At 44.0% G+C, this 16,862-nt stretch overlaps 1 protein-coding gene across 1 annotated transcript in view; it reads right to left on the bottom strand.

Annotated features, from left to right (window-relative positions):
* LOC140492547 (uncharacterized) overlaps positions 1-16,633 on the bottom strand; it is a 128,127-nt gene extending 111,494 nt beyond the window's left edge. Inside the window, exons 1-2 of the mRNA XM_072591489.1 lie at positions 16,476-16,633; positions 6,359-6,475 (exon numbers count right to left, since the gene is read on the bottom strand). Coding sequence (XP_072447590.1) covers positions 6,359-6,422 — 64 coding nt within the window. The 5' untranslated portion in view covers positions 6,423-6,475; positions 16,476-16,633. The remainder of the gene's footprint in view (positions 1-6,358; positions 6,476-16,475) is intronic.
* Positions 16,634-16,862: the final 229 nt, after the last annotated feature.

The raw sequence follows: 16,862 nt of genomic DNA, 5'->3' as shown, positions 1-16,862 counted from the left end.
GAGCAGGTTGTGAAGGGGTTGAATAATCTATTTCTGCTCCTACCTCATATGTTTGTACATATTTTTCCTGCATGGCACAGCTTTCTAAGCATTTAGCAATAGGTGGGCAATCCATCTGGGTCCTGATGAAATCATGTCCCTTTCACTTTTGTGTAAGACAAGCTTCTCTACATTTGACAGGCATGCCTAGTGTGCTGTTCTACAATTACTGTCTCATAAACAGGGCAGAGCTCCTGAAACACGTTGGCAGGAATTGGTACACAGGTGAGAGGATCTGGTAGTGTCCCTACCTCTAGACCAGGAGGCCCAGGTTCAGGTCCCACCAGCTCCAGAGATGTGCGATAGCAACTCTGAACAGGTTCACAGGATCATGGAATCCCTAGAGTGCGGTACAAGGCCCTTTGGGCTCATTGCGTCTGTAGCAACCCTCCAAAGAGCATCCCACCCAGATTCAGACCCCGCCCTACCTCTGGGATCCTGCATTTACCACGGCTAACCAACTTGTCTGCATCACAGGGCCAATCCACCTAACCTGCACACCTTCGGATTGTGGGAGGAAACCGGGGCACCCAGAGGAAACCCACGCAGACACAGGGAGAACATGCAAACTCCACACAGACAGTCGCCAGAGGGTGGAATCAAACCCGGGTCCCTGGGCTACAGTGCCATCCTAAAGTGGTTGATTGGAAATTAAAATAAAAACTCAGAGTGAGTGGTATATGACCTCTGGAACCTTTCTCCAGCTTCCTTCCGTCAACAGGCAAGTGCGTCAACCTCTTTACTGATGAGAGATCCTCCTTATTTGTAACAAATGGCAACACTGTAGACAGCCTGGTTGCCTCCATGTCCACATTTGGGTGATGTGTGGCCATTTGTATGTTGTTGGGGGGTTTGGGTATTGCAGAGAAGCACTTAATTCATAATCAGTGTAATAAATAACACAGTCGGTGGTGCAGTTAGCCATAAAAAGCTCACGCTATTGTGAAATAGGTCAATTCTTATGATTCTATAAGACCAACAGATATAGGGTAAATAGGCAAAGTCTTTTCCCTAGGGTCGGGGAGTCCAGAACTAGAGGGCATAGGTTTAGGGTGAGAGGGAAAGATATAAAAGAGACCTACAGGGGCAATTATTTCATACAGAGGGTGGTACGTGTATGGAATGAGCTGCCAGAGGAAGTGGTGGAGGCTGGTACAATTACAACATTCAAGAGGCATCTGGATGGGTATATGAATAGGAAGGGTTTGGAGGGATATGGGCCAGGTGCTGGCAGGTGGGTTTAGATTGGTTTGGGATATCTGGTCGGCATGGACGGGTTGGACTGAAGGGTCTGTTTCCATGCTGTACATCTCTATCACTCTAAGTAGGCCACTCAGCAAATGAAGTCTATTTCCCCATTTAATTAGATTGTGGCTGATCTGATAATCATCAACTCCAATTTTCTGCCTTCTCCTTATAACAATTTAGCCCCTTACTAATTAAAAAGTTGTCTATCTCATAGTACCAGGGACCCAGGTTTGATACCAGCCTTGGGCGACTGTCTGTGTGATGTTTACACAGTCTCCCCGTTTATGCGTGGGTTTCCTCCAGGCGCTCCGGTTTTCTCCCACAGTCCAAAAATATGCAGGTTCGGGTGGATTGGTCATGCTAAATTGACCTGTAGTGTCCAGGGATGTGCAGGCTAGGTGGATTAGCCATGGCAAATGTGGACGAGCCATGGCAAATGTGGAGTTTATGGAGATGGGGTAGGGGACTAAGTGGAATGCCCTTCCAAGGGTTGGTGCAGCGTGGATGGGTTGAATGGCTTCTTTCTGCACTGTAGGGATCCTATGATTCTATCTCAGCCTTGAATATACCTTATGACCCAGTTTCAACCACCCGTTGCAGTGAAGAACTCCACAGATTCACTCCCGTCTGAGAGAAGAAACTCGTCATCTCCTGTCCTTATTGGGTGTGACACTTTGCTCTGAGATTACAACCTCTGGCCATGGACTCTCCCCTGACAGTAAACAACCTCACTGCATCCACTCCATTAAGTCTCCCAAGAACCTGTTACGAATCAAAAAAGCTCGCCTCTCATTCTTCCAAAGCAACCCGCATGTACTAGCGTGTGGCCCAGAGGCTAGATGCAAGGTCTCGCACTTTTAAGAATTCACAACCTAGCTCTGGGTCTTTACGTTGGCTGCCTACCTGAGGCAGTGGGACGTACAAATGGAGTCAATGGATGGAAGTCGAAAGTGTAGTGCTGGAAAAGCACAGCAAGTCAGGCAGCATCCTAGGAGCAGGAAAATCGACGTTTCGGGCAGGATTATCCCAGTCCCAAGCCTTCAACTCGGAACCACCCTACGGACCAGTCCATCACTCCCCCGCGACCTATCACCCTCTCCCTCATCTACCTATCACATTCCCAGCTACCTTGCCCCCAGCCCCACCCCCCTCCCACTTATATCTCAGCCCCAACCCACAAGCCTCTTTCCTGATGAAGGGTTTATGCCAGAAACGTCGATTCGCCTGCTCCTCAGATGGTGCCTGACCTGCTGTGCTTTTCCAGCACCACTCTCTCGACTCTGATCTTCATCATCTGCAGTCCTCACTTTCTCGTCCTCAACGGATGGAAGGTTGGCTTGTGTGTATTAGGGGATGCAGTGGGGCACGAAGTATGAGGCTAAGCATCATGTGAAGTGTTTCAGCTGCAGGGAATGTTTCTTATATAACTATCACTGTATGGGCAGGAGGAGCAATCAGGTCTCAAAGATCTGTTCATTAGTTCACAAAACACCAATTACTTTAACATAATAATTTAAAGGGGCCTTGCGGCTGTTAGTGCTCAGTCTGAGGTCTGTGATGGCTGGCTCTACCTCAGTGCTTGTGATCCCAAAATCTCATCTCGTGACTCCATCGGGACTGACAGTCTGGAAAGTCCTCGCCTCAGCCATGTAGTGACCATGAGATGGGCCATTCGGCCCATCAGGTCATTTTGTTTTATTCATTCACCAGATGAGGGCATCGCTGGCTGGGCTTTCATTTATTACCCATCCCTAATTGCCCAGAAGGCATTTAAGAGTCAACCGCATTGCTGTGGGTCTGGAATCCCATGTAGGCCAGACCAGGTAAGGATGGAAGCTTCCTTCCCCTAAAGGGCATTAGTGAACCAGATGGGTTTTTCCAACAATCGACAATGGATTCATGGTCATTAGACTCTTAATTCCAGAATTTTTTTTAACTGAATTCAAATTCCATCACCTGCACAATTCGAACCCACATCCCCAGGACATTATCAGGGTCTCTGGATTAACAATTCAGTGATACTCCCACTAGGCCATTGCCTCCCCCTGACATCATGGCTAATCTGAGAATTATCAACTCCACTTTTCCCCATAACCCTCAATGCCCTTACTGATTTAACATTTGTCTAAATCAACCTCGAATGTACTTGAAGACCTGCTTTGACAGCCCTGTGCAGTGAAGAATTCTGTAGAGTCACTACCTTATTCTAATCTATTCCAAGATGGCAGCAGTGGAGTAGGCAGCGTCCAGGCTCAGCTTTGCGTCTGCTTCTTTTTTTTTCCCTCGTTTTCTCTTTCTTCTCTTTTGTTTTTTAGTTTTTAAAAAAATCTACCTTCTGGAGAGAGCAGCAGGGACTGCATTGGAGCATTGCGGCAGCTGAGGGCCCGAAGCGTGGTGACCAGCAGTCCCGGAGTGAAGCGGAGCAGCCAGTGGGCTGGGAGCCCAGTGCGGTCAGTCTGTCATAGATGACAGTCAACGGCTTGGCAGCCAGGTTAGGGTCAGCCCAGCTCAGGGGATACAAAACCGTGTATGGAAAGCCCCCAGTGTTCAGCGACTGCAGGCTACAGAAAGACTGGTAATGTCTATCTTTTAACTTTATTTCTTCATTTTCCTAATTTATACTATGAAGAACTGTAATATAAAACTTTTCTCTTTGTTTCTCTATTTTTGTATCTAATGTTTTAGGACCTAAGAAGGACTGATTAGGGATAGTCAACATGGCTTTGTGCGTGGGAAATCATGTCTCACAAATTTGATTGAGTTTTTTGAAGAATTAACAAAGAGGATTGATGAGGGCAAAGCGGTTGACGTGATCTATATGGACTTCAGTAAGGTGTTCGACAAGGGTCCCCATGGGAAACTGGTTAACAAGGTTAGGTCTCGTGGAATACAGGGAGAACTAGCCATTTGGATACAGAACTGGCCCAAAGGTAGAAGACAGAGGGTGGTGGTGGAGGGTTGTTTTTCAGACTGGAGGCCTGTGACCAGTGGAGTACCACAAGGATCGGTGCTGGGTCCGCTACTTTTCGTCATTTATACAAATGATTTGGATGTGAACTTAAGACATATAGTTAATAAGTTTGCAGATGACACCAAAATTGGAGGTGTAGTGGACAGCAAAGAAGGTTACCTCAGATTACAACGAGATCTTGATCAGATGGGCCAATGGGCTGAGGAGTGGCAAATGGAGTTGAATTTAGATAAATGCAAGGTGCTGCATTTTGGAAAAGCAAATCTTAGCAGGACTTATACACTTAATGGTAAGGTCCTAGGGAGTGTTGCTGAACAAAGAGACCTTGGAGTGCAGGTTCATAACTCCTTGAAAGTGGAGTCGCAGATAGATAGGATAGTGAAGAAGGTGTTTGGTATGCTTTCCTATATTGGTCAAAGTATTGAGTACAGGAGTTGGGAGGTCATGTTACAGCTGTACAGGACATTGGTTAGGCCACTGTTGGAATATTGCGTGCAATTCTGGTCTCCTTCCAATCGGAATGATATTGTGAAATTTGAAAGGGTTCAGTAAAGTTTTACAAGGCTGTTGCCAGGGTTGGAGGATTTGAGCTACAGGGAGAGGCTGAATAGGCTGGGGCTGTTTTCCCTGGAGCGTCGAAAGCTGACAAGTGACCAAATAGAGATTTATAAAATCATGAGGGGAATAGATAGGATAAATAGACAAAGTCTTTTCCCTGGGGTGGAGGAGTCTAGCACTAGGGGGCATAGATTTAGGATGAGAGGGGAAAAATATAAAAGGAACCAAACAGGCAACTTTTTCATGCTGGGGAGGTGTGTGTATGGAATGAGCTGCCGGAGGAAGTGGTGGAGGCTGGTACAATTACAGCATTTAAAAGGCATCTGGATGGGTGTATGAATAGGAAGGGTTTGGAAGGATATGGGCCAAGTGCTGGCAAATGGGACTAGATTAGGTTGGGATATCTGGTTGACATGGAGTTGGACCCAAGGGTCTGTTTCCGTGCTGTACATCTCCATGATTCTATTTGTAACTTGGTGCCTTGTACCTAAGATGGTGCCATCTGTGGCAGCAGTGTACACTTTTCACTATACCTCCATACTTTTGTCCTTGAGTACACATGACAATAAATCTAATTCTAATTCTACTCTCTGAGACAAGAAATTCCTCCTCACCTCTGTCTTAAATGTCTGACCCCTTATTCCGAGATTATGCCCTTTGGTCACTCACAAGGGGAAACAATCTCTCCATATCTACCTCTATCAAGACCCCTAATTATATATGTTAATCAGGTTGCCTCTCATTGTCCGAAACGTCAATGAGTACAGGCGCAACTTTTCTCACCTCCCCTCACAAGAGAGTCCCTCCATTCCCCGGATCTACCTAGTGAATCCTCGCTGGACTGCTTCCAGTGATGGCGTGTTATTCTTTTCTTTAAAAAGGCATCATCCCACACTGTGATACTTGTAAGATAAGGAACATGGAGTGAGAGATTGAACCTGAATCATTCCTCTCCATCATTATGTACCCTCTATTCTCATTTCAAATCTTCACTAAACTTGCAGTTTTAGTTACCACGTAATGGACAGGGCAACCTCAATTATCCGAACGACACAGGTAGGGATTATTTTGTTCAGATAACTGATTGTTCGGATAACTGACCATACTCCCTTCACCCCTCGCTACCTAATCCCTTCAGCATGTCACTCGCACATTCCCGCCAGGCCCTCTGTGTGTTTGTGGGCGATCGGCGGCTGTTTAAAGATCAGACTCTTGGTCAGGGCACTTGGCGTCGATCGGTGGTCAGCGGCTTGCGGGCAAGCTGTGTTGCGAGGAAGGGGCAGGAGGGACGAACTGTTCTCCAGGTCCCCAACTCACCACAACCGTGGGCAGGCTGAGCAGTCATCAGTTAGGCCAATGTGGCCCCCATCACACCGACTCCTCGCAGACATCCGCTCACAATCTCTCCTACCCTATTGATGAACGGGACCTTGAGATCTTGTTCGGATAATCCAAAATTCGGATAATTGATGTTTGAATAATCGAGGTTGCACTGTACAAGGTTTTAATGTACAGAATCAACAGTTATTAGCATAACCGTACCTTCAAAATCTTTCATGGTCCTCTCTCTAAATCTCAGCTCTCTGAGGAGTTTGACTTGGTTCATGTGAAGCTTTCAACTTTCTGTTAAACACTATCTTCTTTTTTGCACATTTGTCCCTGCAAATAAAGAAAGAGAGTCTAAATTAACATCCTTAATTTGGCATAATTTTCTTAGGTACTATTCAAAACTATTTCAACAATTCCCAAGTTAATGATTTAAAATGACAATGCTATTCCACCTTTGGTACCCACTTTCCTGTCTGTTTTGTCTTTCCAATTCTATTGTGTAGTTCAGTCTCTCAGCTTCCTTTTTCACTTAGACATGTCATAAAAGAAACTTGTTCTTATGTCAGGCCTTTAAGGCAGTAATGTTTCATGGTAGCAATATCAGAATTTTATAGTGAGTCACATTAGGAGAGGTGAGGCAGATTCTTGGGACAATAGGATCATAGAGGTTGACAGCACAAAAAAAGGCCCTTTGGGACCACGCCAGTCAAAAATAATTACCTATCTATTCTAATCTCATTTTCCAGCCCTTGGCGCACAGCCATTGTACGTGTATATTAAATACATCTTAAACGTGATGAGGGTTTGTGCTCCGCCACACTTACAGTTCCAAACTTTCACCACCTTCTGATTGGAAAAACATTTCCTCACATCCCCTCTCAACCACCTGCCCCCTTACCTTAAACCTATGCCTCTAATCACTGATCCCCTCACCAAGGGAAAGGGTTGTTTCCTGTCTACAATATCTACAGGGGAGGAACATGGCACAGGATGTGGTCGGAGGACAAGATGTAGGGGGTGTGCATGCAGTCAAAAGTCTCACGGTGGGATCAAGGTCTAATGCTGAAGTGAATGGAGGCTGGGAAGGTCACAGGCAGATGTCCAGTCATGGAGTCTCCAAGCACCTGGAGGTAGGTATGAAAGCATACCTCCTTAATCTACTGAGCCCTTGCCTCCGGGAAGCTGCCAGACTAACCAACTACTAGGGAAATACTACTGTTTATTTTACAGCAGATCACAGAGTCATAGAGGTGTACACCACGGAAACAGACCCTTCGGTCCATCTCATCTATGCCAACCAGATATCCTAACCTAGTCTCATCCCATTTGCCAGCACTTAGCCCATATTCTTATAAACATTTCCTATTTATATACCCATCCAGGTGCCTTATAAATGCTATAATTGCACCAGCCTCCACCACTTCCTCTGGCAGCTCATTCCATACATGCACCACACTCTGTGTGAAAAAGTTGGCTCTTATGTCCCTTTCATATTTTTCCCCTCACCCTAAACCTATGCCCTCTAGTTCTCGACACCCCCACCCCAGGGGAAATAATAGCTGAAAATCACTGAGCCATGCATTTGTCTTAATCCAAGTTGCGACACTCCTCTTTGGGATTGCACTTAGATTTGGATTTTAGATTTAGATTACTTACAGTGTGGAAACAGGCCCTTCGGCCCAACAATTCCACATTTCACCAGCTAACTTCTGTTAGAGATGGCAGTGGCTGTGCTGGAGGTAGTTCTTCCACCTGACACAAACCTGCCACCATTGTAAGTCAAAATTTAGCCCATTCTTTCTGCACATCCTCTGGCCAAATTATTCAGCTTACAATTAGAATCATAGAATCCTGACAGTGTGGAAGCATGCCATTCAGTCTTCGAGTTCACACTGACCCTCCAAAGACTATCCCATCCCAGACCCAACCCCCTACCCTATCCCTGCATTTTCCCATGGGTAATCCACTTAGCCAGCACATCCCTAGATACTATGGGGCAATTTAGCGTGGTCAATCCACCCTAATCTGCACATCTTTGGACTGTGGGAGGAAACCAGAGCACTTGGCGGAACTCCATGCAGAGAGTGGGGAGAAAGTGCAAACCCGGTAGAATCAAACCCGGTTCCTGGTGTTGTGAGGCAGCAGTACTAAACACTGAGCCACAGTGCCGCCTACAATTAACTGATCTGATCTCATCCTAAATATTAATTACATGATTTTATACATGAGCTGCTTGTCATGACATTTTTGAAAGGGAGGTTATACATCAGGGAAGTTTATTCAGCACAGAGAAACGCTTCAATAACTGATACATATTAAATGGTACGCTAGGTTTCTTACAGATGCTTTAGCTTTCTGCTTTCATTACTGTGTCCATTAATCTGTGAGAACCCATAAATAATTGACCTTTATTTAACATAGATTCCTTTACTGTAAATTTAATATTGCATTTGTTGTCGCAGGGTTGAGTTAGCTACGTAGGCCCAAAAGCTTCACATGTTGGCTCGGTCTTGCTGCTGTGGGGGTGGCAGATCCAAACTCCTCCCTCCACCTCTTGCCACAGACTCAGATGATCAATAACTCCAATCCTTCCCCCCCCACACCCCCGGCCCCTCCACAGCCAGTCCCACTCCTAGCTATCACCAACGTCCTGCTAGATTTGAATAGTGACATCTAACCTTCGAAAAACAGGGAGGGACAAACAGCCCGACAGAGCCAAAGTGTGCTACTGTAGCTTGGGAACACTGTCCACACACAAACTGCAGGACCTCCTGACCATAATAATATAGTCCAACCTTCTGTTCCGAGGACAGGCTGAGCTCTTAAAGGGAGATTTTCCTGATACAAACACTGAGATATTCCTATGGGGCTATTCCAGTATAAACACTGACCTAAGGCTTTTGGGTTGAATATGTGCACACGGTACAGAGTTTCTCAACTGTTAATTTGTAATACCAAAATATCCCTAAACAGGTATGACTAAATAATTCAAAATAATTTATTGAATATTAAACTATGTTGATGGGACATTTACAAATCACATTAACACAAAGTACTGAAGCAGCAACTTTTGCAGATGCACCATAGAAAGCACGCTGTCCAGGTGCATGACGGCCTGGTACAGCAACTGCTCTGCCCAGGACCAGAGGAAACTGCTGAAGGTGGTGTGTACAGCCCAGACCATCACGATAGCCAACCTTCCATCCACAGACTCCAACTACACTTCTCATTGCTGCAGAAAGGCTGACAACATCATCAAAGACCCAGCGCACCTCAGTAATGCTCTCCTACAACCTCTTCCATCAGGCAGAAATAGAAGCTGGAATGGACACCAACAGCTTCTTCACTGCCGTTACTAAACTGATGAATGGACTCTCTAGCTTCAAATAACGTTTAATCTTGTTAATGTTGATCTTGCTTCGTGCCCCTCCTGGGCAGTGTAACCTGTATGCCTCACTCTATCTAACACCCTCTGATCTGTATGTCCTTGCTTACCATGATATGCTCGTACTGCTCGCAAACAAAGCTTTTCACTTTCCTTAGGTACACGTAACTACAATAACTCAAATCAAATCAAGAACAACCGTGAAAAGAAAGGATTCCTTTTTACTAATTTCCTCATTCTCCTCTCTCCTTAAAATGTTGACAGTTCTACAACAATCAGTTAACTTCCCACCCATAACCCTGTAGTTATAATAAAATGTCAGTCCTATAATACTCAAGGAGCTTGACGCTATCCAGGACAAAGCATCCCACCGGATTGGCATCACATCCACTCCCTCCACTATTGATGCTCAGTCGTAATAGTGTGTGCCATCTACAAAATGCATTGCCGAAATTCACCAAGGCTCCCTCGACAGCACTTTCCAAATCAGCAAACCCTACCACCTGGAAGGACAAAGGTACCAAACACCACCCCATCTGAGCCACGTGATATCCTGGCTTAGAAACATATCGCTGTGCCTTCAGTGTCGCTGGACTAGTATCATGGAATTCCCTTCCAAACAGCATTATGGAAGCATCTACACCACCTGGAGTGCAGCGACTTGAGAAGGTGGCTCACCATCTTCTCAAGGGCAATCAGAGATGGACAAAAAAACACTGGGCTTGATAACTATGTTCGCATCCTATAAACAAATAAAAATACAGTCACAGATGAAGTCATGAAATTAATTCCCATCGAGCCTTATATTAGACCATGCTTTTGTCATACTGAAATCCACACCTGTACACTTCCAACAATTTTACCAGAAACGGATCAGGATTGATTAAATTTCTTGGCTGAAGTCCCAAGACAAATTGTTAATGCCCACCCTGCTACTAGTCCAGCTGAATGTAAAGTTATACACTTCGATGTGAAAAACAGAAAGGAATAGTATTCTTTCAACTATGATTTGGGGATGCCGGTGTTGGACTGGGTGTACAAAGTTACAAATCCCACAACACCAGGTTATAGTCCAACAGATTTAATTGGAAGCACTAGCTTTCGAATCGCCACTCCGAACAACCACCTGATGAAGGAGCAGCACTCCGAAAGCTAGTTTTTCCAAATAAACCTGTTGGACTATAACCTGGTGTTGTATGATTTGCATCTTTCAACAATGATATAATGGAAATATTGACATGCAAAGGGATCTTGGTGTCCTTGCTCGCAAGTCAATGAAAGTAGACAGGAAGCAATATGAGGGAGGCACAAGGCCTTCAGTGCAAGAGGATTTGAATTCAGAAGTAGGGATGTCTTACTGCAATTATACAAGGCCTTGGTGAGACCACACCTGAAGTGTTGTATGCAGTTTTAGTCTCCCTACCAAAGGAGATAATGAGGACTGCAGATGCTGGACAGTCACAGGTGAAAACTGTGGCGCCAGAAAAGCAGAACGGGTCAGGCAACATCCAAGGAACAGGAGAGTCGATGGGGTGGAAGGTGAGGACCGGTGGGGGGTGGGTGGGGTCTATCCTTGTTGTGGTTGGACTTCCAGGACATTCCAAATGGCCTCCTATTTCAGGGACTGCAATTTCCCGACTCACGTGATCATCAATGCCCTCCAGCGAATCTCCTCCACATCCCGTACCTCCGCCCTCGAACTCCACCCCTCCAATCACAAGTATAGAACCCCCGGTCCTCACCTTCCACCCCACGAATGGCCCATTAGTGCACCTGCTCCTATGCTAATATAGGTGATCAACAAAGGCCTAATTATTGACTTGTAGCCTTGTTAAAGGCTACATCATGCCTTTAACATAGCAAATGTACCCAGGACGTGTCACTGGAACACAAATGCAAGGAGATATGTGAAGAAGTGACCAGAAACTTGGTCAAGGGTGTAGGTTACAAGGAGCATCTTAAAGCTTGAAGAGAGAATTCCAAAGCTCACGGCCAACGCAGCTGAAAGTACTTCCACCATCAGTGGGTCTGGTGGAAAAATTGAAATGCAACACCTTGTGGTCTGTGCCTCTCGTCTATTCAGAGCCACTGGGAAAGCAGAATGATGATCTAACGTCGCCTGAGTTCGTAATCTCAGCCACACTGTACCAACACAAAGGTTTGAATCAATTGTGGCAAAAGCAGAAAACGTGCTGCCTTTTAACCTCAGGCCGTGGGATAAAGTATTTCTTCAGCAGGGAGGAAACCAGAACATTGAGTGATAAAGAAAGGCTAGATAGGCTGGAATTGTTTCCACCAGAGGTTTATAAAACTATGAAGGGTATAGATATGGTTAACGGTGTCTTTTCCCCTAGGATGGGGGATTTCAAGATTGGGGGCATATTTTTAAAATGATAGGAGAGAGTTTTTGTTTAAAATGAGGGGCCTTTTTTTACACACTTGTGGAATGAATTTCCTGAAGAAGTGGTGAATGCAGGCAGAGTTACGTCATTTAAAAGACATTTAGATAAGTACATGAATAGGAAAGATTTGGAGAGATATGGGCCAAGCACAGGCAGGTGGGACTGGTTTAGTTTAAAATTATAGGCTGGTTGAACCAAAGGGTCTGTTCCTGTGCTGTATGGCTCTGAGAATTTATAACAAGCTGCAGTCCATCAGTAACTCATTCAATTGGAGAAAACACTAGCACATTAACTCCCGCCCTCATTTGCAGACACCACTGGAGCTGGGAGAATATTCAAGGATTTGGATTTTCATAAAAATTAAAACAAAAAAGATTATACAACTGTGGTATTTGCTCAATTGGTTATTACTAAGACCATTATTAAATCAAACTGCTTATCTTGAGTGTTCATTACAGTTTTAAGTGTGCTAATTACCACAAACATCATTAAGTGGAGCCACTATCAGTGAGGTACCAGAGATGGTTAGCATGGAAAAGGGTACGACAAAATTGAATAGTTAATTGAAGGTGTTGGTACTGGAGCTTAGGGTTCAACCCAATATACTGCAGTCTCTATTGCAATAATAACTAAACATTATCCAAAATGCCATAATGATTTCTCCTGCTCAGTATACTGCACAGTCTAAAGGTCTGCGAGGTATTTATCACACTATGCACTATAACATAATGACAGTTGTTCCTTTCAATAACCACCCAAATATTAAAGTTATTCCAAAGTTCAGACTATAACATAACAGAGCTGAAGTATTACATTCAATTCTGGTGGCCCTGCTGTAGGAGGGATGTTATTAAACTGGAAAGGGTGCAGAAAAGATTTACAAGATAGGCTGGGTATTTTTTCTTTGGACAGTCAAAGGCTGAGGACTCCTTATAAGGCTTACCTTATATAGGGACATCTTTAAGGTGATTAGTCAAGGTCTTCTCCTCAGGGTAGAGGAGTCCAAAACTAGAGACCATAGGTTTAAGGTAAGAGGGGAAAGATTTATAAGGGATCTGAGGGGCAACTTTTTCAAGTAAAGGGTGGTGCACGTATGGAATGAGCTGCCAGAGGAAGTGGTAGAAATGGGTATAATTGCAACACCTAGAAGGGGTTTGTACAGATACATGGATAGGAAAGGTTTAGAGGTACATGGGGCAAATATAGGCAAATGGGAGTAGTTCATTTCAGGAAAACTGCTTAGCATGGACAAGTGGACCGAAGGGTCTGATTCCATGCTGCATAATTCTCAGCATTTTTCATACTAAGCATTTTCTATGGACCCCTGGTCCTCACAGGATGAGAGTGATCACTGCACATACAAGAGTGAGTGGGAAGGCTTCTAAGAACTCCCACAGTCAGTATGGAGTTTGAACATGTATTAGTGGTTTTATTCTGTACCTATATTCAAGTCAACTGACCTCTTACTAAGCATATGATAGCTTCTCTTTATTTTAAGTCTGTGTTACATTATTTTTCAAAAGGCACTGTAAATTGAGGGCATTATTTCACTAACCCCAGTTAATTATCACACCGAGAAGATCCAGGACCCGCTAATGAACGCAATTACCCTCCTATGCAACTGATCCTCATTTCCCAGGATTGTGGAGTGCCATCTAGCTCTAACCATGCTGCCCAACAGCTAAGTGCTCCATGGGGGACCCTGTCCGTGGCTGTGAGTCTGGTTGCAGCTGATGCCCGTCAGAGCCGGGAAGCCACTCTCTGAGCATGGAGGTACCAGAGCAATTGGCATGGCAAGTGAGAAAGAGTGAGAGATCTTAGGTTCTCAGAAACAGAGCTAGCGGCAGGTGGACACAACATCAGAGTTGGATTCTCACTCACTGCGCCATGTGTAAGCGTCCAGCACATGCACGTGACACCCACGATAATGCCCTTCACTTGGCACAGAAAGCAACACGAATCAGCAGTGGCCAGCCTCCCCTCCATCATTTCTTTCCCCTGCCCACTTCCTGCTATGCCAAAACCAACAAGTAGAAATTTGAAAATGCCACGACAATTCGAGCTCTACATTGTTGCAAAGATCAATTTTCAACATTGCACATTACAGCACTGTTATCAAGCTATTTTCTACATCATATATGTTTGATCAGATAAGCATTTCTTTTCCACCAACTGCTATATTATCTGCTTTCATGGGCACTGTTCGCAAGGAACCTTATTTTGCTTTTGTAACATTCATCACATCTTGAAGTATTTTAAAAATATTAGAGTTATTTATCTGTTTTTTTTATTCCAACATTTGGATTTATTCCAGACTTTGAGTTATCCATCCCATTTGAAGTACTTAGCCCACTCAGATACTCAATGATCATGTTTCTTTGTTTTTAAGGTATTCATCCTTTTTAATCCTTTATAAGGTTGTCTTACGATCTTATACTCCACAACCACCTGATGAAGGAACAGCGCTCCAAAAGCTAGTGCTTCCAAATAAAACCTGTTGGACAATAACCTGGTGTTGTGTGATTTTTAACTTTGTACACCCTAGTCCAACACTGGCACCTCCAAATCCTGAATAAACCTGTTAGACTATAACCTTGTGTTGTGATTTTTAACTGTTGGTCTATAACCTGGTGTTGTGTGATTTTTAACTGTTAGACAATAACCTGGTGTTGTGTGATTTTTAACTGTTGGACAATAACCTGGTGTTGTGTGATTTTTAACTGTTGGTCTATAACCTGGTGTTGTGTAATTTTTAACTGTTGGACAATAACCTGGTGTTGTGTGATTTTTAACTGTTGGTCTATAACCTGGTGTTGTGTGATTTTTAACTGTTAGACAATAACCTGGTGGTGTGTGATTTTTAACTGTTGACAATAACCTGGTGTTGTGGGATTTTTAACTGTTGCTCTATAAACTGGTATTGTGTGATTTTTAACTGTTGGTCTATAACCTGGTGTTGTGTGATGTTTAACTGTTAGACAATAACCTGGTGTTGTGTGATTTTTAACTGTTGGTCTATAACCTGGTGTTGTGTGATTTTTAACTGTTAGACAATAACCTGGTGTTGTGTGATTTTTAACAGTTGGTCTATAACCTGGTGTGTGATTTTTAACTGTTAGACAATAACCTGGTGTTGTGTGATTTTTAACTGTTGGACTATAACCTGGTGTTGTGTGATTTTTAACTGTTGGACTATTACCTGGTGGTGTGTGATATTTAACTGTTGGTCTATAACCTGGTGGTGTGTGAGTTTTAACTGTTGGTCTATAACCTGGTGTTGTGTGATTTTTAACTGTTGGTCTATAACCTGGTGTTGTGTGATTTTTAACTGTTAGACAATAACCTGGTGTTGGGTGATTTTTAACTGTTGGACAATAACCTGGTGTTGTGTGATTTTTAACTGTTGGTCTATAACCTGGTGTTGTGTGATTTTTAACTGTTGGACTATAACCTGGTGTTGTGTGATTTTTAACTATTGGTCTATAACCTGGTGTTGTGTGATTTTTAACTGTTGGTCTATAACCTGGTGTTGTGTGATTTTTAACTGTTGGACTATAACCTGGTGTTGTGTGATTTTTAACTGTTAGACAATAACCTGGTGTTGTGTGATTTTTAACTGTTGGTCTATAACCTGGTGTTGTGTGATTTTTAACTGTTGGACTATAACCTGGTGTTGTGTGATTTTTAACTATTGGTCTATAACCTGGTGTTGTGTGATTTTTAACTGTTGGTCTATAACCTGGTGTTGTGTGATTTTTAACTGTTGGACTATAACCTGGTGTTGTGTGATTTTTAACTGTTGGTCTATAACCTGGTGTTGTGTGATTTTTAACTGTTGGACTATAACCTGGTGTTGTGTGATTTTTAACTGTTAGACAATAACCTGGTGTTGTGTGATTTTTAACTGTTGGACAATAACCTGGTGTTGTGTGATTTTTAACTGTTGGACTATAACCTGGTGTTGTGTGATTTTTAACTGTTGGACTATAACCTGGTGTTGTGTGATTTTTAACTGTTGGACAATAACCTGGTGTTGTGTGATTTTTAACTGTTGGACTATAACCTGGTGTTGTGTGATTTTTAACTGTTGGACAATAACCTGGTGTTGTGTGATTTTTAACTGTTGGACAATAACCTGGTGTTGTGTGATTTTTAACTTTGTCCACCCCCAGTCCAACACCGGCGCCTCCAAACCCTTTCCTCTTGTTACTTATTGTGCTATTTTGATGCAATTTATTTCGGGTTCGCTCCCTGCTTCGCCAATTTTGAGCTATTTACCGAGTACCTGTACATTTTAATCACTGACTTGTTTTGTTTTTGGAAAGTCCCTCCTTCAGCTTGACAGTTATGTATCTGACCATTTCAAGGTCCCCGGGCTTTCTTTGAAGCAATTACCCTGCTTTGACACGTGTACTTCATTCTGAGGACATTGCTCATTTGTGAAACGAAACGACTGATCCCAGAGTGGGGCCACAGCCACCAGGGTCTCCTCTTGAGGCCTTCATGGTTAATGTTAATGTTTTCACCACTACTACCTCATTACCTTTCTCTGGAAATATTTATCTTGCTGTCTCTGGCGCCTTTATCTCGCTTTTGTTTTTGTTTTGGTCAACAAGATGTGAATTGGTGAGGCTGTGAAGAGAGCTTTTTGGAGGCACGCTGCTTCAGGAGTATTGGTGAGGGGGGATTTGAATCTCTCTCTCTCTCGAGCTCCCGCCGACACTTGGCGCCAATTTGCCGCCCGCCGCTCCGAGCCAATCAGCGGCAGCTCCCGTCTGACCACGCCCCCCTCCCCACCCCGGACCCACGTGCCTTCAGCGTCCCCCGGACCGCTGACCCTCGACCGTAATCCTCAGAATATTCCCCATCAGCGCTGACCCTCTACCGTAATCCTCAGAATATTCCCTTTAGCGCTGACTCTACCGTAATG

This window comes from Chiloscyllium punctatum, chromosome 21, assembly GCF_047496795.1.
Source record: "Chiloscyllium punctatum isolate Juve2018m chromosome 21, sChiPun1.3, whole genome shotgun sequence".
In the NCBI taxonomy this organism is placed as follows: Eukaryota; Metazoa; Chordata; class Chondrichthyes; order Orectolobiformes; family Hemiscylliidae; genus Chiloscyllium; species Chiloscyllium punctatum.
Note: the sequence above shows the minus strand (reverse complement) of the source record. Positions and strands in the feature narration are given on the sequence as shown.